Genomic DNA, 22588 nt, shown 5'->3' on the forward strand with positions numbered 1-22588 from the left:
ATACTTACTATATAGCAGACACCGTTCTAAGCATTTTATGTTTATCAGCTCATTTACTCCTCACAACAACTGCTATGAGCAAGATATTATTCTCATACCTGTTTTGCACATGAGAAAATTGAGATACAGAGAGGTGATGTGACTTGCATGAGAATGTCTATATGGTAAGTGATGGAGTTGGGGATTCAAACCCAGGCAGACTAGCCTCAGAGCCTTGTTTTTTAACTTTTATGCTATACTTCCTTTTCAATTAATATTTTATATATGATTTACTTATGTTGATTTAGTTCCCTATATCTGCCTCAATCGTGGACCAACTTAAAAGCCCATAATTGAGAAATGACATGGCATAAGAGAAAGAACATTAACAGTAGAATCAGAAACCCAGGTTGAGCTTTGTCTTTGATCACTAGCCAACTCTGTGATCTTAAGCAATCTCTTTATTTCCCTGAGTGTATCTCTTTTTTCTACACAGTAATAGCCTACAGGGCTTCGCATTCTTTCACACATCATGAAACACATAGAAAGACACAATGGGGTAACCCAAAAAGGCTGCTCTGGGATGGAGGTGACCAATCCAGTGAGCAAGGTACCAGCCTCCCAGGCCCAGCTGGCAGTCCCAAGAAGTGAAGGAATCCATATGGGCAGCTCGTCTGTGTCCCATTGAGACATGGCAGTGGATGAGCTCTACCCTAAGAAATCACAGGATACTTGTGAGCTTCAAGTGGGATAATGTGTACAAAAATCTGTTCTAAAAAATTTAAATACTGTATATTTAAAAGACAGCAACAACAAAATTATGACTTAAGAACATCTAAGATGCACATTAAAAATGCTGACAGTTGATACATGCTACTCTTAAAGTACTATCATTGATCTGAGGTCTTGTATTTTTTTTTTTTTCAGAGTTGCTTTGCTTTCTCTTTGAGGTAGTTTGCAACATTCTCCAGTTGCTGAGTTGTTCAGAGACTCATCTCTAACTTACGGTAGATCCTGCAGCATCAAGCGATTCACTTGAAGATTTTTGCAAACAAAAACATAACAGGTCTAAATATTTAAGTCTTCACATTCATTAAGGGAAAAAAAAGCTTTATTAAAAGAGAGCAGCTAAATAATTCAGCAGCTGGTGGTCAGCGAGGCACACAAAGTGGACGAGGAAGACAGGGCTGTGGCGCCTCTGAGCTTCCAAGGGCATGTCTATATTCCCATCACCGAGCCCACTGCCTGGCACTTAGGCGGCACTTGGAAAAAAAGTTTTTGAACTAAAGATCCTTGAAAAATTTTACTCCCTTCATAATTTATTTCTAGACCCTTCTAGAGAGTAGTCTTCCTGAGAAAAACTCAGAAAACTCACACTCACTAAAGAACCTAGGAAATCATTACTGTTCTCAATTTAAAATGTTTCATTATGTCATTAAAGGAAGGCCTTTTGAAATTACAGAATTGTAGGAGGTTACATTAAAGAGTACCCAGGGAGGCACTATTAAGAAAATCTCATGCAGCATGCTGGAACTCAACCCATAAGCACCACCTTCAATTGCGATTCCAGGAAAGGCTGTTTTAAAAAAAAACAGCCTTTCCTGTTTTAGTCATGCAAAAATCAAGTTTCAGACGTATTCTAAGTAGCATCTCAGGAGCAGCTACGAATTTAATATGTTGGTCAGGTTCTATTTTAAGGATGGAAAATGATTTACATAGAACCTGCCTTCAAGATGCCTGACTCCCATCAAGACACTATGGCACCTATGTATGGACTGGAAGTAAATTAGCAGAGTCCTATGGCCACAACAGGAGCCCTGGTGGTGCAAAGGTTAAGCACTTGGCTATTAACCCAGACAGAGGTTGGCGGTTCAAACACAACCAGTGGCTCTAAGGGAGAGAGACTTGGTGATCTGCTTCCATAAAGATACAGCCTAGGAAACCGTATAGGGCAGTTCTACTCTGTCCTACAGTGTTGGTGTGAGTCAGAGTCGACTCGATGGCACACGACAACACACATACATGGCCACAAAAGTAAGAGGTTTTATGGATTTTGGGATGTCCTTCCCACATGAGAGCAGGCTAAACCTGACTCACAGAAGACTCAAAAAAGATTTCGTGATCTCTAAAATTATGCAACTTCCATCCTCCTCCAAAATCACACTGTAGCTGCCCACAACAAAGCAGAGAGGAGTAGAAAAAGAATTGAAGAACTTGAAGCTTTGCCTTTTGCCTGGGAAATCTTAGATCCTAAATTTTCCTTGTGAATTCTTGACATTTTATGGTCTTTTGTATATACCCATAAAAACACGACAACTTTGAACTTTGTTCAACATGGAGGTGCTCATGTCAAGTATCTTTGTTTATTAGATGAGAAGGATATTCCCACTTAGAGTCTATCCTGGGAGGAGAGGGGTCTGAAACTTGGTTGAAGACCTGTATAGATGTTTTGATAACATAGGAATTTTATTAAATTAGAACAAAATAAATCTCTATGCAAGCATATGCCCATTGTAAGCCATTTTATAGAGAGGTTCCGTAGTAGTGAAGGGATGGGAGTAGGGGGTGAGGAATCCAAGTTTGACAGTTTTTTGCCTCCTTGAGCTCAGTACCAAGTCTATTTTAATATTACACTTTGTATAATTTAAAAAATTACAATTCAACAGAGGGACTCTCAAAATTGCAAGCCTGTTACCGTGTTATCAGGTAGTGTCTAATGCAAAGGGTGAACCTTCCAGAAAAGTACAGTAGTGAGAATGGAACATTTTCTGTAAGAACAAACTTTAAATGATAGTTTCTTAAAAACTACAATGGGCTTTCAGTATTATGGTATTATGGTAAATGAATTGCTTGATTTAACTTATTATTCATCTGTAGTCACTAAAGGAAATGATAGTTTAATTTTGTAATTATCTTTCCTCACTAAGCAAACCATTTTTCCATGACTTGTTAGTGATTTTTAAATAAGTGGAAAACCAAGTACTTGCTCTGATACATGCAACTAAAAGAAAATGATGATGTGAATATCCCTTTTATCCCCATATCATTTATACTCCTGACCAAAAAGTTGGTGGTTCAAATCCACCCAGAGGCTCCTCGGAAGAAAGGCTTGTTGATTTGCTTCCAGAAGGTCAGCCCCTTGAGAACCCAGCGGAGCAGTTCTGCTCTGCGCACATGGAGTACCCGTGAGTCAGAATCGACTCCATGACAGCTGGTATCAGCTGTTACAGTAAGACTTCTTCCTCTGACAGCTTCACTAATGATTTTTAAATAAGTGGAAACTGGTATTTGCTCTGATAAGTGTAACCAAAGGAGAACATGGTGTGAATGCCCCCATATCGTTTATACTTGATTCTAGAAGCCATTAGTTCTCCCCATCTTTTTTTTAATCTTTCTTTTCCTCTCCTTCTTTCCTTCTCCTCTCCTCATGTACAGTTTTGAATAACCTTTTTAAATTATACTTTTGAGATATTTTAAAAAAGAAACCCAGGAAGCGTACAAACATGGTATAAGTTTTTAGAGTTATAAAAAAAATTATTGCAATGATCCAAAATGTAGGCACTCCAAATTTTTATTATCAACTATTACACATTCTCTGATGAATTTTCAGCAATACAATTGCTCATTTTAGACCCTGAGAATCATGAACACTTTCAACATTACGAATAACTTTAAGAATTTTAAGGAGAAACTTTTTCCAAAATATGCATCATTTTGCACACAGACCTAGGTTTGGCACAAGCCCATACTTTATGCCCCCTCTGAAACAGGGCCTTCTTGCCTTCAAAATGTTTAAATGTGATTAGATGGAAATCATGACCAATGTGTCTGTCAGTGGATTTTGTAGTGTAATGTGAGAGAAATTTTATTTCTTTGGGGGTGGGGGAGTAACCTGGGGATCTTTTGAGCTATGTCTTTGCTTGCCACAGTGAGTCTTAGTAAGTCAGGGTGACGTAAAAGCAACATAGGGTCATTTGGTGAAGACCTGTTCATTCTTTTTCTTAAAAACTAAAACAAAATATATTACCCAATGTAAAACTTAAAAAATAATTCCATAACTTTATTAGCTGTTATGAGTCCCTGGGTGGGGCAAATGGAAAGGCCTGGAGATCTGCTTTTGAAAGGTCAGAGGGAGTGTGGTTCTACTCTGCACATATGGGGTCACCATGAGTCAGAACCGACTCCATGGCAACTGGTGTTAGCTGTTCCAGTAAGGCGGCTTCTTCCCCTGACAGCTTCACTAGTTGAGTCATTAGTGAAGGATGACAAGCACTAACAGGTTTTGTAATCTCCCATTGACTTAGAATATGGCTACAGCACAGTGGCTGTGACACTCATCACGCTGGGCTCCATGCTTGGGACAACGTTGATCCTTTTCAGCAGCTGTGAGGAGAACTACAGGCTTATTTTACAGCTGTTTGTGGGCTTGGCTGTTGGGACACTTTCTGGGGATGCTCTGCTCCACCTTATCCCTCAGGTAACCTGCTGTTTTCCATTTCAAATGCAGTGTTTCTGATTTCTCCTTACATTAGCCACGGGAGGTATTTATGCATATTTCTATAGCAACATTGATGAATAAACACAGTGACTGGTGTTTTCCTTGAAAGTGTTATTTCCCCAAATTCTCTCTGCACTCGGAGGAGAAAAGAGATGACCAGATGTTAGGTCCACCACATGTTATTCTTATTTTTGAAATAAAAATAAAAAGATGAACAGATATAGAGCCATACTAAGAAAAATTCAGGAAGCATATACTAATTATATGGAGGGCAATGGTGGTTCAGTGGTAATATTTTCCCCTTCCATTTGGGAGACCCAGGTTTGATTCCCAATCAATGCACCTCATGTGCAGCTACCACCCCTCTGTCACTGGAGGTTTGCATGTTGCGATGATGCTGAACAGGTTTTGGCGGAGATGCCAGACTAAGTTGGACATGGAAGAAAGGCCTGGTGATCTACTTGCTGAAAACCAGCCAATGAAAACTCTATGGATCACAATGATCCAGTCTGCAACTGATCATGGGGCTGGTGGAGAAGTGGGCGGTGTTTTGTTCCCTTGTGCAAGGGGTCATCACGAGTCGAGGTGCCAACTCAATGGCAGCTAACAACAACATATTAACTATCGATAAATTAAAACCGTTGGGTTACGAGACATTGTGTTGGTTATTCTCCACCTGCCCCCCACCCTCATCAGGTCTACTCTGGGCCCTTCTCTGTACTCTCTTTGCCCTAGAAGATTGGCCTGCAAGGGCTGCATCTCCCAGGAGCTGCATCACCCTTACAGGCTGGATTGTTTGTTTGTTTTTTAAACTGCTCTATGTATGTATTTATTTCTATTGTACTTTGGATGAAGGTTTACAAAGCGAATTAGTTTCTCATTAAACAATTAATGCACATATTTTGTGACATTGGTTGTCAACCCCACAACATATCAACACTCCCCCTCTTGGGTCATTGTTTTGATTCGACCCACAGGCAGCACAACAGAAAACCCAGGATAAGAGGAGACAGAGGTAGGGGTATTTCCTCCCCATCCCTCCTATCTTTGGCACCTGCCTCTAGGAGTAGCTCGTTCTCTCCATCCCTGATGCTCCCATGGGCGGCCTGTCCTCCCCAGCTTCAGCTCTCACTGGGCTCCAATCACATTATTCCCTCCCTTTGCCCTTTCAGCCTGTGGGTGCTAATGGCTTCCTGGGCTTGCTAGCCTCAGTACCCCTTGGGTGTACCCTTGACCCTGCCCACACCTCTGTAACAGTCGAGTTATTAAAGTCTCTTCACTTGAACCACCTGAATGGACATCTCTTTCCTGCCTAATAGTGTTTAGATTTCCCGTAAGAAAAACAGAAGGCAGCCCTTTGCTGAAGTTTTCTGAGGTTCTTTATTTGTCAGAAATGAAAAGATTAAGGCCTGAGGTGTAGAGTCCTGGCAGAAGGGTCTTCAGATGAGCTTATCTTTTCTCCGTGAAATCTCTAACTATGAATAATGACAATGGACAAATGACCTCCCCTCTCACAAAGCCTGAGATGTTAAAATTTTCCACAAGCCTCTGGCAACTTCCTCCAGGGTCACTCTTACTGCTTAGAGGCTCAATAATGATCAAATATTCTGAAATCACAAAGTGAGCACTGGAGAACTAAAACAAATCATTTATTAGTTTTAATTTCCCTCGTAATCTAATTTTCTGGAAATGTTTCAGGGCTTATTGGCTTGCGGCAGTGGCAGAGGCACTTTCTAGGTCACCACCATGGCTACAGAGCTGTACATGCCCAGGTTCCTGGGAAACGGCAAAAGGATCTCAAAGCTGCCTGAGTCTTCCCTAATGGGGGACTGCACTGCTTGGGGCTATCAGCAGGCATTGCACAAATATGTTCCAGAGGTGAGCCTAGACTAGCTGGGCTTCCTGGGATCTAGAAGTCTGTCTTTGTACTTGAGAAAAGAGATAAGGAAAAACGATAACAGAAAGACGAAGAAAGAAGCAGCATTGTAGGGGACAAGCCTGGTGGTGAGCTTGGTCAATTAGTGGTTCCCAAATGTGGTCCATGGCAAGTTTTCAAAGGTCTGCACGGAAATGAGAAAACTGCCACTGTAATGACTTTTGTTCCTTACCTGAATTTATTCAACTTATATTTTTTTAAAGGTCTATATTTCATTCTCAGATTTTAAGTCTTCTGCTTATTTTTTAAAATTTTGTTTTATTTTCTGATATTACAATATCCTCTATTCTGTGTAATTAAAAAACAAACCAAACCCATTGCCGTGAGTCAATTCCGACTCATAGTAATAATAAAAAAAAAAAAAATTTTTTTTTTTTTATAATAGTAATCACAAAATTAGGTGGATTTCATTTGATGTCCCATCAGAAGAAAAAGTTGGCTAACATATATTGGTTTTTAGTTATATCCATATACCAAAAAAACAAAACAAAACGTGATGGAGTCAATTCCCACTCGTGGCGACAATATAGGACAGAGTAGATCTGCCCCATAGGGTTTCCAAGGATCGGCTAGTGTATTGGAACTTCCAGTCATTTGGTTAGCAGCCAAACACTTAACCACTGCGGCACCAGGGCCTCATATCCATATCCATATAGCCATACACAAATAAGTACACCCACATATATACTTGCATGTACATATGTGTATACATATAACAAAAACCAAACCAGTTGCCATCAAGTCAATTCTAACTCATAGCGACCCTATAGGACAGAGTTAAATTGCCCCATAGGGCTTCCAAGTTGCTCCTGGTAGATTTGAACTGCTGACTTTTCGGTTAGCGGCTGAACTCTTAACCACTGTGCCACCAGGGCTCTGTGTATACATATACATAAAAAATAGACACACATAAATACCTACATATGTATATGTATAACATATATATGTACAATATAACCCAGTGCCGTCGAGTAGGTTCTGACTTATATACGCATATAATTTCTTTTTTTTTAATTTATTGGTCAGTAGCATTCCAAATCTGCCAACCACCGAGCTATTTCACAAACTGCCTTCTCCTGGGGAGGCAACGTGTTACATATGATTTACTAGCTCTCAAGAAATCGTGAGGTCAACTAGTGGAATGAGTCAACTGAATGAAGATTCCTAGTGCATACCTTGTATCCTTTTGTATCCCAGAGGGCTGACAATATTGGTAATAATATATTATGTTCTCAATGTCTATACTGGAAACCATGGTGGCGAAGTGGCTAAGTGCTACGGGCTGCTAACTGAAAAGTTGGCAGTTCGAGTCCGCCAGGTGCTCCTTGGAAACTCTATGGGGGCAATTCTACTCTGTCCTGTAGGGTCGCTATGGGTCGGAATTGGCTCAGCGGCAATGGGATTTTTTTTTTTTTTAATGCATTTACTATGCATCCAATGCGGAAAGTCTTCCAGGTGATTTCTTACTTATCTCAATATTTATTAAAGTTTGCTTTACTTGCAATGGGGTGTGGGGAGAATTAACCCTGATGAAATATATCCTTATTGTTCAAGGTATAAAATACGTTGATTTTATGTAAAGCATTGCTTTGTGCAATCAGATGTGGATTGAATTCCTGGGTGGAGAGGGATTCGGCTAAAGGAACGAGAGTGTATGAGAATCTAGGTCACTTGCTGAAGTAAAGCTTAGGCTTCATTTTATTCATTAGTCCAAGCTGTTCAAAGCTTTTCTTTATTTCCTACTGCACACATTTTGTTTGACTCTAATTAAACCATATCATGGAAGTATTCACACACTCAGAAGCAAACTAGACTTGGAATGGTTTCAAGAGTAGTCATGGACGTCCCCAGCACAAAAGTTGAATATATTCCACAATACTCTAATATTTGTTTTTTTGCTGTTGCTTTTTATTTTATTTTTAGATTCTTGGTTTACATAAGCAAGAAGCCTCAGGATTTGGACATTTCCATGAAAGCAAGGGTCATATCTGGAAACTGTTGGGACTAATTGGAGGCATCCATGGCTTTTTCTTAATAGAAAAATGTTTTATTCTTCTTGTATCACCAAATGCCAAGGTATATTTAGATTTTGTTTCTCTGTTGCTTTAGGATTTTGTAATAATCTTTTATTTGAAAAGTATTTCTTTAAAAGTAATTGACATTTTCATGAAGTAGTCTGAGTAAGGGATAGATCTCCTTTTCCTAGAATGCTCAGATCAACCTAACTGGCAGGTTCACCAAAAATTTGGCTCCTTTATTTTTTTTGTAAATTACCATCTGTTGCTGGCCAGTTAATATAATTGTTACCACCTGCCTTTTGGCCTCCAAATGGCTCACAAGCAGGAGACTATTGCATGTCCTGGCCAATGAGCTGGCCAATACTCAGTGTTTTGGATGTCTTTACTAACAAAACAAACAACCAGACAAAGAAAAAAAACCTGAAAATTCACAAAATTACATTTCACTTTCAATCGTAGGAGCATTTAAAATGATAAAAATGAGAAGTTCAGGAATAGGTAGGATTTTCGGCAGGTCTTTTTTCAGCTTGAGTAATTTCTTTCACTGTGCTATATTTGATACATCTGTAAGTTCCGACTGTGGAACAGACCATCAATTGCTCATATGTAAGTTCAAGCTGAAACTGAAGAAAATCAGAGCAAGTCCACGAGAGCCAAAATGTAACCTTGAGTATATCCTACCTGAATTTAGAGACCATCTCACAAATAGATTTGATGCACTGAACACTAGTGACCAAAGACCAGATGAGTTGTGGAACGACATCAAGGACATCAGATATGAAGAAAGCAAGAGGTCACTGAAAAGACAGGAAAGAAAAAAAAAGACCAAGATGGATGTCAGAGGAGACTCTGAAACTTGCTCTTGAGCTTCGAGCAACTAAAGCAAAAGGAAGAATTGATGAAGTAAAAGAACTGAACAGAAGATTTCAAAGGCTGGCTCGAGAAGAAAAAGTATTATAATGACATGTGCAAAGGGCTGGAGATGGAAAACCAAAAGAGAAGAACACGCTCGGTGTTTCTCAAACTGAAAGAACTGAAGAAAAAATTCAAACCTCGAGTTGCAATAGTGAAGGATTCCATGGGGAAAATATTAAAAGATGCAGGAAGCATCAAAAGAAGATGGCAGGAATACAGAGTCATTATACCAAAAAGAATTAGTCGACATTCAACCATTTCAAGAGGTGGCATATGATCAGGTACTGAAGGAAGAAGTCCAAGCTGCTCTGAAGGCATTGGTGAAAAACAAGGAATTGGTGGAATATCAATTGAGATGTTTCAACAAACAGATGCAGCACTGGAGGTGCTCACTCATCTATGCCAAGAAATATGGAAGACAGCTTCCTGGCCAACTGACTGGAAGAGATCCGTATTTATGCCTATTCCCCAGAAAGGTGATCCAACCAAATGTGGAAACTGTAGAACAATATCATTAATACCACATGCAAAATTTTGCTGAAGATCATTCAAAACTGGCTGCCGCAGTATATCGACAGGGAACTGCCAGAAATTAAGGCCCGTTCAAGAAGAGGACGTGGAACCAGGAATATCATTGCTGATGTCAGATGGATCCTGGCTGAAAGCAGAGAATACCAGAAGGATGTTTATCTGTGTTTTATTGACTATGCAAAGGCATTCGACTGTGTGGATCATAACAAACTATGGATAACACTGCAAAGAATGGGAATTCCAGAACACTTAATTGTGCTCATGAGGAATCTTTACATAGATAAAGAGACAGTTGTTTGGACAGAGCAAGGGGGTACTGATTGGTTTAAAATCAGGAAAGGTGAGTATCAGGGTTGTATTTTTTCACTACACCTATTCAATCTGTATGCTGAGCAAATAATACGAGATGCTGGACTATATGAAGAACAGGGCATCAGGATTGGAGGAAGACTCATTAACAACCTGCGTTATGCAGATGACAGAACCTTTCTTGCTGAAAGTAAAGAGGACTTGAAGCACTTATTAATGAAGATCAAAGACCACAGCCTTCAGTATGGATTGCATCTCAACATAAAGAAAACAAAAACCCTCACAACTGGACCAATAAGCAACATCATGATAAACGGAGAAAAGATCGAAATTGTCAAGAATTTCATTTTACTTGGATCCACAATCAACAGCCATGGAAGCAGCAGTCAAGAAATCAAAAGACGCACTGCATTGGGCAAATCTGCGGTAAAGGATCTCTTCAAAGTGTTGAAGAGCAAAGATGTCACCTTGAAGACTAAGGTGCGCCTGACCCAAGCCGTGGTATTTTCAATTGCATCATATGCATGTGAAAGCTGGACAGCGAATAAGGAAGACCGAAGAAGAATTGACGCCTTCAAATTGTTGTGTTGGTGAAGAATATCGAATATACCACGGACTGCCAAAAGAACAAACAAATCTGTCTTCGAAGTGCAGCCAGAATGCTCCTTAGAGGTAAGGATGGCGAAACTGCATCTTACATACTTTGGACATGTTGTCAGGAGGGATCAGTACCTGGAAAAGGACATCATGCTTGGCAGAGTAGAGGGTCAGCGGAAAAGATGAAGACCCTCAATGAGGTGGATTGACACAGTGGCTGCAACAATGACCTCAAGCATAACAACTATTGTAAGGATGGCGCAGGACCGGGCAGTGTTTCGTTCTGTTGTGCATAGGGTCACTATGAGTCGGAACCAACTTGATAATACCTAACAACAACAACTAAGTAGATCATGAAAAGTGAAAAGCACAATATATTTAGGCATAAACTCGTATTTTAAAGATAGCTGTGTTAATCAACACTGTAGTTTATTATGGATCATTTTTCTTTGCTCTTGCACAGTATTGTATAAGAAAAATAGGTTAATTCCAGGAGATTAAAATAAAGTGAATATTCTTTCCAAAATCCTGGAGTCCTGCAGCCCTGTAGTGCTGCATGGATTTCTACTTATTCCCTAGCTCTTTATCTGTTCATATGACAACTGGAAGCCCAGATATAGAGTGCCTGTGCCTATGGCAAAGGTTAAAAATAGCCCTTTAAAATATCATTATTGGTTTTTTATCATTATTCCTAAATTTACTGCAGATTCTATCTTATACATCAAAAAGTAAGATCGATGGACAGATAAAAGCATAATAGATAAGTGATCAAATAAGTAAAATGTTATGGTAGCATCTAGGAAGTAGGTATATGAGTATTCATGTTAAAATTCCTTCCATTTTTCTGTATTTTTGAAGCCTTTTGTAGTAAAATCTTATAAACGTTTGTGTTTGAACAAAGTAGGGTTGTTCTTTGGCCTAAGGCACAAGCTAAGATCTATAGAAAACCTGGAAATTAGGTATATTGGCTTCTATTATAGCATTTACCCTTAAGATTTAGAAACTTAATATCCACAAAAGAGTTCTAATCTCAATATGCCTAAACGACAGAGATCCCCATCTATACATAGCAAATTATCATTCATGGGCTGGGGAAAAGAAAGCCAACACATCTGCCTATACATAAATATTAAATATGTAACCAGGATGAAATGGTGAAAGTAATTCAGAACACTCAAAAAGGTAGAATTTATTCAGGTTATTCTTGTGGCTTTTAGGATACTAAAAATGAGTATTTAAGAACGTAATTTCAAGATTCGTGATACATGCAAAATAAAAAGAATGGTTACGTTTTATTAGATACAGTGCTTTTAATTTTTGGAGATATTATTTTTGTAGTTATAATGTGAAACACAATTTCAGTTGTTATTTTTGTAACTCCATGAGGAAGAATGCAAATTATAATTTTGTAGTAAATATAGTTTTTTCAGTAAATATAATTTTTATTGTCTTGAAGACGATACAGAGTACTACCATCCATTAGGCCTCTTTTTAAATATAGCTAGACATTCTTTGAAGTTGAATTCTTAATCTTTCTGAACATTCATGATCTGTCAGAGCAGTCCTGGCCTTCTGCAAGATAAGACGTTAAAAAAAAACAAACAACCAAACCTGTTGCCGTGGAGTCGACGCCGAACCATAGCGACCCTAGAGTACAGAGTAGAACTGCCCCGTAGGGTTTCCAAGGAGTGACTGATGCATTTGAACTGCCAGCCTTTGGTTAGCAACCGAGCTCTTAACCACAGTGAGATTTTCCGAGTACTCTTTTTGTGCCTCCCTTATTTTGGACTGGGAGCAAATGCAAAACAGATTCACAGAATCAACAAAGGCTAAAATTGTGGGGTTCTGGCTTCAGCACTAATTGTAGACCATTCTCACCCAGCAGGACGCGTCTCTGGTTAATGGCCATGTGGGACACTCCCACCATTTTGCACTGGACTCTGAGTTGAGTGACCAGTCAGGCGGGGGCCAATCTACGTCAACCATCCAGTTGGTAGGTTACTGATCTGAAGCATTCTACTGATTTGATTTTCTTCTTTCCTTTATTCCTTAATAAACAGATGAACAACAGTAGAGTAGATACAGAGAATTCGCTCCTTATTTGCCTACTCTTGATTGTGATAGCTACTGTTTGGAAAGCTGTGTCACACACCTGAAAGCTGTTTTAAAAGCACCTGAAAGCTGTTTTAAAAAGTAAAACGTATTTTCCCTAGATTCAAATCACTGCTATCTGCACCAACTCGAAACACGTGTAGATCAGATTGACAGACTATACATTTCCTTAATCATTTTCTTTATGATTTTCACAAACCAGTTGACCTTTAGATTTTCTATTGAGTGATCCTTAGCTGTGGCTAGGTGGCTGCGTCTAGAGGTGGGGTGTTCATTTCAGAATGCAGGGGGGACTTATTCTGACCAATGAAATCTTTCATAGCAAGTGTCTTCTGCTGTATTAAATTTTCCACAGAATTTCCCATATTAATTCTCAATACACAACCTCCAACCAGGTTCACAATGATATTTTAATTCTTAAGGTAACTAAAAAAAAAAGTAAAGTGAAAAAAAAAATGAAAGTCAAATATAATTTTGTTAGAAAACTTGCCTCCTGTAACCCTGGCCTTGGGGTAGAGGGTTTACAGTTCAAGGATAGATTCCTACATCTGAAACCCATTGCCAACGAGTCATAGTGACCCTTTAGGACAGAGTATAACTGTCTCATAGGGTTTCCAAGGAGCGGCTGGTGGCTTCCAAATTTTGACCTTTTGGTTACCAGCCAAATGCTTAACCATTGCACCACCAGGACTCCTCCTAAAGTCTAAGTATTGATAAATAAGCCATTCCTTGGATGTTAGCATAGCAAAATAGAAGTCTTGTGGTAGATTTCAGATCCAGAGCTAACTCAGAAATGTGAGCCAGAAACACTCCTTTTAAAAAATGCTTTAAAAGCCTTATTGTATTTGTTGTTTAATTATTTTAAATGTGGTACATAAGACAATAACTTCACGCTGGAATTAGTTTTAAAATCACTTTAATTCTGACTTCAGTTTGAATGAAGGGTCTGCAGTTCCCAAGATACAGATGAAAGAATCTCTGAAGCTAATGGAATGAGCTTTGAACTATTTTAACACTCTAGCTTGCTAATGAGCCCTGGTGGCACAGTTGTTAAGCACTTGGCTGCAAACCCAAAGGTTGGTGTTGGAACCCACCAGCTGCTCAGTGGGAGAAAGATGTGGCAATCTGCTTCCATACAGATTTACAGCCTTGGAAACCCTATGGGGCAGTTTACTCTGTCCTGTAGGATCGCTAGGAGTTGGAATTCAATTCCATGACAATAAGTTTTTTTGGTTTTTAGCTCTCTGGTATATTCACTATTCATTTTGATATTTAAGCTGCAAGTTCAGACTAAAGGTGAAATTTTTCAACCTATATGATGTGAAATTTTAGAATTGCTTGATGGATTCAATTTCCTGTTTTTTTCAGGACAGTAGAGATTGAAGGAGGGGAACTCATAATTCTTTCCAATGATCAACTTGTCTTGGATGTTTGCCTTACTGTGAAAATATATAGCTTTTTTTGGAAAAAATAAAAAAGCAACTTCTGGAGTAAATATTGGAACTTCTGTCTTTTAATGAAACTATAGCGGCTTTTGATTATAATTTGGAATGTAAAGGCATCACATTGTTTTTCTTTGTTTCTGTTCAGTTATTGTTAAATATAATTGGTTCCGACTCATAGTGACCTTATGTACAACAGAATGAAACACTGCCCAGTCCTGTGCCATCCTCACAATCATTGCTATGTTTGAGCTCGTTCTTGCAGCCACTGTGTCAATCCATCTCATTGAGGGCCTTCCTCTTTGTCATGAACTCTTTGTTTCTAGATCCAACCATTTCAAGCAAGAGGCCTGCCTACCTGCTCTACTAACCCTGTCTCCTCCAAGCCCTAATTTAGTGTTCCCTCAACTTCACAACCATCCTTTTCCAAAAATAGCCTTTCATTATATCTTTTGAATAATTGCTGTTATTAAAACATGTGAACTTTAACTTTATTTTCTCTCTTTTAGGTAAAAAGAGGTGATTATGTCTCACAATAAATTTGTCTCAAAGTTTTTACAATTTTGTGATAGAATTGTGTGAATACTCTTTTAAAAGGACATGTTCAATAGGCAGGTGAAAAGTACTATTTTAACATAATAGAATAAGAATCTGAGGCAAGGAGAGGGATAATGACATCCCTGGAATTGAACTATGAGTCAGTCTCTGAAATAAAACCACATGACCTTAACTCATAATATAGGAGCCAGTCTCAAACACTTCTCTGGCATATGAGAGGATGAAAAAAAATTTTTTAACTATTATGTTTGTTTCTTAATTGGCAACATTCTGTTACTGATTGGCAAAGCAACAAAACAGACTATTTATGCTACTATGAGTGGAATGAGGTGCTGTGTGTGTTTCTTCTCCATCCAGAATACACCATCTGCTAAGGTCAGAAAACAAATCCCAGATCTATGATCCACCACACAGAAGTGGTGTCAAATTAGGTCAAGAATGGTTTTTTCCTTGCTGCTTTTGAGTTTCATAAAGGCTTTCATAATTTAAGAGTCTGAAGCAGGGGACTGTCTTGTTCTCTATGGAAGATTCTGAACTACATGAGAGTGTTATTTTCATCTAAATGTAGGTAGTATAAAAAACATGCTCTCCTCCCAGACTTTCAGCCCTACCTTCTAGGTTTCTCTCTGAATTTAAAAGTTCTAACATACAAGTAAGGTGGCCTGGTGGTGCAGTGGTTAAGTGCTTGGCTGCTAACTGAAAGGTGGGCGATTTGAACCCACCAGCCACTCTGAGGGAGAACAAGGTGGCAGTCTGTTTCTGTAAAGATTGTTGTTCTTATGTGCTGTAGAGTCCATTCCAATTCACAGTGACCCTATAGGATAGAGTAGAACTGTCTCCTAGTGTTTCCTAGGCTGTAATCTTAACGGGAGCAGAGCACCAGGTCTTTTCTCCTGCAGAGCTGCTGGTAGATTTGAACCACCGACCTTTCAGTTAGCAGCCAAGCACTTAACCATTCTGCTACCAGGGCTCCTATCCGTAAATATTACAGCCTTGGAAACTTTATGGGGCAGTCCTACTCTGTTCTATAGGGTCACTGTTTGTCAAAATTGACTCAGTGGCAATGGGTAATACACGTTTAGAGTACTAATATGCCTTTTAAAATCCAGCACAACTCTTTAAGTGTTTTTTATTTTTCAACAAAATGATTAATGCTTATTTTTCATCAGTTATCTCTTAATTTGAAATAGAAAAGCCCAGAAGATTCACAGGCAGCTGAAATTCCTATACGCCGTAAGACAGCCTTCAACCGGAAATGTGAGTAGTTTTTTTTTTTTTTTTTTTAAGCTAAACTTTCACAGTAGAAAGTGCCGTAGAAAAAAGTCAAGCCAATGTTAAAATAAATATGTCAAAACCATATAGATTTTATATTAGGCTTGTATTTCATTAAAACTTCACAATAAAATTGTTAATAAAGACTTTCTATCAATTTTTTAAATATACTACTGATTGATATCAACTATATTCTTTAAAAATGTTTTCCTTTTTTTAAGATAAACTTTATTTGGGGGTGGGGGGATGTTTTAGGTTGATAGAAGAATTGTGCAGAAAGTACAGAGTTCCCATATACCCTCTCTATCTCCTGCACTCAGTTTCTGTTATTAACATCTTGGATTGGTGTGGTCTGATTGTTACAAATGATAGATAAATATTGATCCATTATTATTAACGGAAGTCTATAGCTCACATTGGGGCTCACTTTTTGTGTTGCACAGTCTTACTGGTTTTGACAAACGCATAATATCATGCGTACAAGAAAATCATCCGAGGTTCCATTAGCATTCCATTTATAAAAAATAAATACAAGCAAACCTAAAAAGGAGAAATGATGTTTTTCCCAGTTGTTTAAAACTGATGCTCTGAAACTTTCGATTCGTAGAAATACATATGTGGTTATTCAGGCTTCTTTTAAATGAGGCTGACATGATGATTGAGCTTTTGCTTCTTTATGAAGTATGGAGGCAGTCACTGGTTTTTCATTTTCTATCACAGTCTGCTGAAAATTCCTCACAATGTTTGTCTCATTTATGACACTGTCATTGAAGACAGTGGAGTTTAAATCAGTGATATTTCATTATTTACATCTTATTCAAGAACTCGGTTGTTTATAGTAATTTTCAATCAAATTTTTCCTTTCTGGAATTTTCCTTCTTTCAGAATTCAATTTACTAGTTTGTTTTTTAAAACTATACCTTTATTTTTCTTTGTTCGTGTTTCTAGATAGTTCTTTGAGAATTTTTTTTGGTCTGTTTTGGTTTTCATCAGTTGCTCCTGAGTCTTCTCCCCATTTTTTTTCTCTTTTGTAACAAACTTCTCAACGTTTTCATGTTAAGCAGTCATGATTAGCGACTACCATTCTACCATAATAAGTTAGTTACCCAATAATAAAAATCGCCACCATTTATGGAATACTTATTCTATGCCAGGCACAATGCAAAGCACTTGACGTGGATTATCTCCTTGAATTCTCCTAGAAAATTCATGAAGTAAGGCTAATTATCACCCAAATTATACAAATGAATAAACCAGTTATTAAACAGGTTAGCTAACTGCCCAGGATCACGTAGCTAGTAACCTACAGCATTGGGGGACCAAAGAAGTGCTAATGCACCAACTATTTCTTTGTGATCATTTATTCATGCATCCTGTTAAATTTTTTTTCATTTGTTCCAGAAATGTTTCAGCACATGTCTATATATTGAAGAGTAAAATAACACTGATTTTATCCTAGTTTGCATTGTAGTTGGGTATATAGATACTGAGAAGGACAAACACTTTTATAACCATCACTATTCTAAATGTGTTAGATATATTAACTCATGTAATTTATTTATTCAACACAAATTTTGTAATTATGTATTCAGTCCAATTCTGCATTCAGGATGTTATTAATAATACATTTTCTTCTAAATTTTTACGTTTTGGAGTAATTTTAGAATGCCTGGCACATAGTAGGTCTGCAGTAGACTTTTTTGTTTTTGTCTTTGAAAGAAAGGAAGGGGAAGGAAGGATATGCCAAGTCAAATTCGAAGCAGGGACTGGATGCTAGATCAGGGAGTGATGTTTGCCTTATTCAAATATCCTGTGGGTCTGATATCTTTCCACTTCAGATATCAAGCTTGGCATACAGCATGAATAGAGAAGAAGTCCAAATTAGATTACTCAACTGCCCTTTTGCCTGGGACATATTGAATTAGCTTCAAATATTTGATTACTTGTTTCATATTACCTCATTGGTGGAACTGAACTTGTGTTTCAAAAGACAGGCTCTGAGAATTCTGTCCACAGTCTGATTTAAATAAACAAAAAAAGCAAAATGATACAAGTTCCAGCCCATGTTTCACCATGGCAAACATCTGATAGTTTAACAGCATGACACTCAATATGACTGCCAGGTACACAAGGTAAAATATTATAGATAATTTTGTAATGAGCATATTAAATTACCAATGAATACTCGTCATTCTCTTCCACTGAATAACACTTAAATGATCTTAAACATTATGTACAGTGTGTTCCTTGTGGCTGACATGCAAATATGCATTATTTGCTTGTGGCTTATTACATATCCATGATCTGACAAATGGAACCCATAATTAGAGATAATAAAATAATAGACAAAGAAAATAGGCCACACTGTTTCCCAGCAGAATATATGTTGGGTAAAAATCCTTCACTTGAATATAGGCTATTAATATCAAAACTACGTGTTGACTTACGGAAATTCCAATTTTATTTGCATGCTTCAATATTGGCAAGTGTATTATTTAAAATTTTTATTTACCTTTCACGAAGAACAACATTTATTTCTGAAAATTGGCAGGAAATACTGGTAGAATTATTAGATTCTGAGTGCTCCCAGGCAAGGCCAATAAGAGCTCTCTGAATTCAATAATTCAATCTTTACTCTGTGCTTTTGTGACTATTGCCTGGAATCTGCTCATTTTTCACGAAGAATAAAATGAATCAGTAAACCACTGGAAAGACATAAGTCATTCCTACAATGTTATTTCTAAATAAGCATGGTTTTTAGAAAAAAAATGCATTGGACACCTTTGTAACTCAGGCAATAAGCTATCTCCTGGTTTATAGTCTGAATGATACCTGGTCTCTACTGGAGTTACTTGTTTTACAGTGTGGGTTATGAAATGTGTCAAATCATACTCCCAAAATAAAATAGCAGATAATATTATCATACAGTCCCCCAAAGTCTTAGACCTTGTAGCAGTTAGAAACCAGAAGGTAACCTTTTCCCATTTTTTATTGAGTGTACAATAATTAATGTTCAATTCTAACCGTAATGACCATCCCTAGTTACACCTGTCACATAGAATACACTCAACTGAATATTTGATGAAGTTTTCGGATATAGTAATGTATGTTAATTACTGTTCTTATCAAATTGTATACTAGGGCAGTTTACTATCAAAATAAATGTACTCAAAACACTTTTTACATTTATTGGTCATTCAACTCCACAGTTGGTTTATATTAACATGTAATTTTAGGTTTTTTAAAACAGAAATTCTGCTAATTAAAAAAATTAGAACTTTTTTTTCCCTAAATTTTATTTATTTTGTTGTTGAGAATATACACAGGAAAACATACACAAATTCAACCATTTCTACATGTACAATTTAGTGACCCTGATTACATTCTTCGACTTGTGCAACCATTGTTACCCACATTTTCTTAGTTGTTCCTCCCTCACTACCCCCTAAGTTTCTTATCTAGTCTTTCAAATTACTGTTGTCAATTTGATCCCATACAAATAGTTCTTAAAAGAGCATAATGCTCAAGTCAGACCTTTTTTATTGTCTAAATTATTGCTAGGTTTTAGGATTATTGCTTTTGGTTTAAGGTTTAAAGGTTATCTCAAAACAATAGTTTCAGAAGTTCATCCACCCTCCATGGCTCTAGAAAGTCTAGAGTCCATGAGAATTTGAAATTCTGTTCTACATTTTCTCCTTTTTGATTAGGATTCTTCTATGGAATCTTTGATCAGAATGTTCAGTAACGATAGCCAGGGACCCTCCGGTTCTTCTGATCTCATGGCAAAGTAGGCAGTTGTTCATGAAGGCAATTCACCACACATTCTATATCTTCCTCCTGTTCCTCACTCTCTTTCTTCCTCTGTTGCTCCAAATGAATAGAGACCAATTGTGCCTTGGATGGTCGCTTACAAGCTTTTAAGGCCCCAGGCATTATGCAATGAACTAAGAGGTGAAACAGAAGCACTAAACACGTTACTAGGCGAATTAACTGGGATGTCCTATGAAACCATGACCCTAAACCTCCAAACCAAGGAAACAAATCCCATGCAAGTAGCCTCAGCAGCCGCTCTTTTTTTTTTTTTTCCATTATTGTAAATGTATCTATCACATAACTTTCACCAATTCAACTTTTTATAGGTGTACAACTTGTTGACAGCAATTACAATAATTAGCTGTGCAACCCCACCCTTAATCTCCATCACCCTTAATCCTCCCCTTTCCCCCTCTCTCCTACCCTGGTAACCACTAATCAACTTTGATCTCTATATATTTGCCTTTTTTTTTTTTTTTTAATATAAGTGAAAAAAGAGGTCATACAATATTCGTACTTTTGTGATTGGCTTGTTTCACTCAGCATGATATCTTCCAGCTCCATCCACACTGTAGCTCGTATCAAGACTTCATTTCTCCTACTGGCTGAGTGGTATTCCATTGTATGTTTGCACCACATTTTGTTCATCCATTCATCTGTTGATGGGCATTTAGATTGTTTCCGCTAAACAACCGCAATGAACTCTGGTGTACAAGTCTCTCTTCGAGCCCCTTTTAAAGTCTTTTGGGTATATACTTAGGAGTGGAATTGCTGGGTTATATGGTAGTTCTATTTTTAGTTTTTTAGGAACCGTCCCACTCTTTTTCCACAACTACTGTACATTTTGCATTCCCACCAGCAAGGGTTTCAATTTCCCCACATCCTTGTCAACACGTTATTTTCTGTTTTGTTTTTTTTTTCTAAGCTATCCTAACAGGAGTGAAACGCTGTCTCATTTTAGTTTTGATTTGCATCTCTCTGATAGCTAATGATGCTGAGCATCTTTTCATGTGTTTGTTCGCCATTTGAATGTCCTTTTTGGTGAAATGTCTACAAGTCCTTTGCTCGCTTTATGACTGTGTCATTTGTCTTTTGTTGTTAAGTTGTCGAAGTTTTATATGTATTTTGGTTATTAGACTCTTGTTGGATAGATGGTTTCTGAAGATATTCTCCCAGTTGGTAGCTTTTTCTTTTCACTTTTTTGGTAAAATCTTTTGATGAACAGAGTTTTTTTCATTTTTAGGACGTCACATTTATTTATTTTGTTCTTTGCTGTTTGTGCTTTTGTTACTACATTAGATAATCCATTTTTGAAAGCTAGGCCTGATAGTATTTCTCCTACTTGGTCTTCTAAGAATTTTATAGTTTTAATTTGCACATTTAGATCCTTAATCCATTTTGAATTTGTTTTTGTGTATGATGTGAGGCCTAGGTCCTGTTTCATTTTTCTGCACATGGAAATTCAATTCTTCCAGCACCATTTATTGAAGAGACTCTTCTTTCTTGATCAAATGGATTTAGATCCCTTGTCAAAAATCAATTGACCACAGATGTGTTGGTTTGTTTTTGGATTCTCAATTCTATAGCACTGGTGTATGTGTCAGAAACTCTGGTGGTATAGTGGTTAAGTGCTACAGCTGCTAACCAAGAGGTCGGCAGTTCAAATCCACCAGGCGGTCCTTGTAAACTCTATGGGGCAGTTCTACTCTGCCCTATAGGGTCGCTATGAGTTGGAATCGACTCGACAGCAGTGGGTTTGGTTTTTTTGGTTTGGTATATGTGTCTATTGTTATACCAACATTGTTTTGGCTATTCGGGGCCTCTTGCCATTTCATATAAAGTAGAGGATTGGTTTTTCTATTTCTGTAGAGAAGGCTGTTAGAATTTTGATCAGGATTACATTGGATCTATAGATTGCTTTGGGTAGTATTGACACATTAACAATATTAAGTCTTCCAATCCATGAACGTGGAAGTTATTTCAATTTATTTAAGTCTTCTTTTTTCTTTTCTGGAGTGTTTTATTGTTTTCATTGTATAAGGCCTTCACATCCCTGGTTATATTTATTCCTAGGTATTTTATTCTCTTAGATGCTATTGTAAATAAAATTGTTTTCCTAATTTCCCCTTCAGATTTCTTATTGCTGGTGTATAGAAACCCAACTGATTTTTGTTGTTGTTGTTGATCTTGTACCCTGTAACTTTGCTGAATTTCTCTATTAGCTCTAGAAGCTTTCTTGTGGACTCTTTGGGGTTTTCTATATATAGGATGATATCATTTGTGAATAGAGATAATTTTACTTCTTTTCCAATCTGGAAACCATGGTAGTGTAGTGGTTAAGAGTTTGGCTGCTAACAAAAAGGCCAGCAGTTCCAATCCACCAGGTGCTCTTTGGAAACCCTATGGGGCTGTTCTACTCTGTCCTATAGGGTCGCTATGAGTTGGAATTGACTTGACAGCAACATGTTTGTTTGTTTGTTTGTTTTCTAATCTGGATAGCTTTTATTTCTTTTTCTTGTCTTTTTGTTCTGGCTAGAACTTCTACTACAATATTGAATGGAAGTGATGAGAGCAGGAACCCTGTCTTGTTCCTGATTTCAAGGAGAAG

The 22588-nt window shown here is 37.7% G+C and overlaps 1 protein-coding gene across 3 annotated transcripts in view; it reads left to right on the forward strand.

The window, feature by feature from the left end:
- The window catches only part of SLC39A12 (solute carrier family 39 member 12), an 83251-nt gene that overhangs the window by 31755 nt on the left and 28908 nt on the right, over positions 1 to 22588 (forward strand). The window contains exons 6-9 of one of the 3 annotated variants that reach the window (XM_003410560.3): positions 4284 to 4456; positions 8337 to 8489; positions 12666 to 12776; positions 16086 to 16152. In XM_003410560.3, coding sequence (XP_003410608.1) covers positions 4284 to 4456; positions 8337 to 8489; positions 12666 to 12776; positions 16086 to 16152 — 504 coding nt within the window. The remainder of the gene's footprint in view (positions 1 to 4283; positions 4457 to 8336; positions 8490 to 12665; positions 12777 to 16085; positions 16153 to 22588) is intronic. The other 2 variants (XM_010590698.3, XM_010590699.3) reach the window with 2 other exon arrangements.

Source organism: Loxodonta africana, chromosome 4 (assembly GCF_030014295.1).
Source record: "Loxodonta africana isolate mLoxAfr1 chromosome 4, mLoxAfr1.hap2, whole genome shotgun sequence".
In the NCBI taxonomy this organism is placed as follows: Eukaryota; Metazoa; Chordata; class Mammalia; order Proboscidea; family Elephantidae; genus Loxodonta; species Loxodonta africana.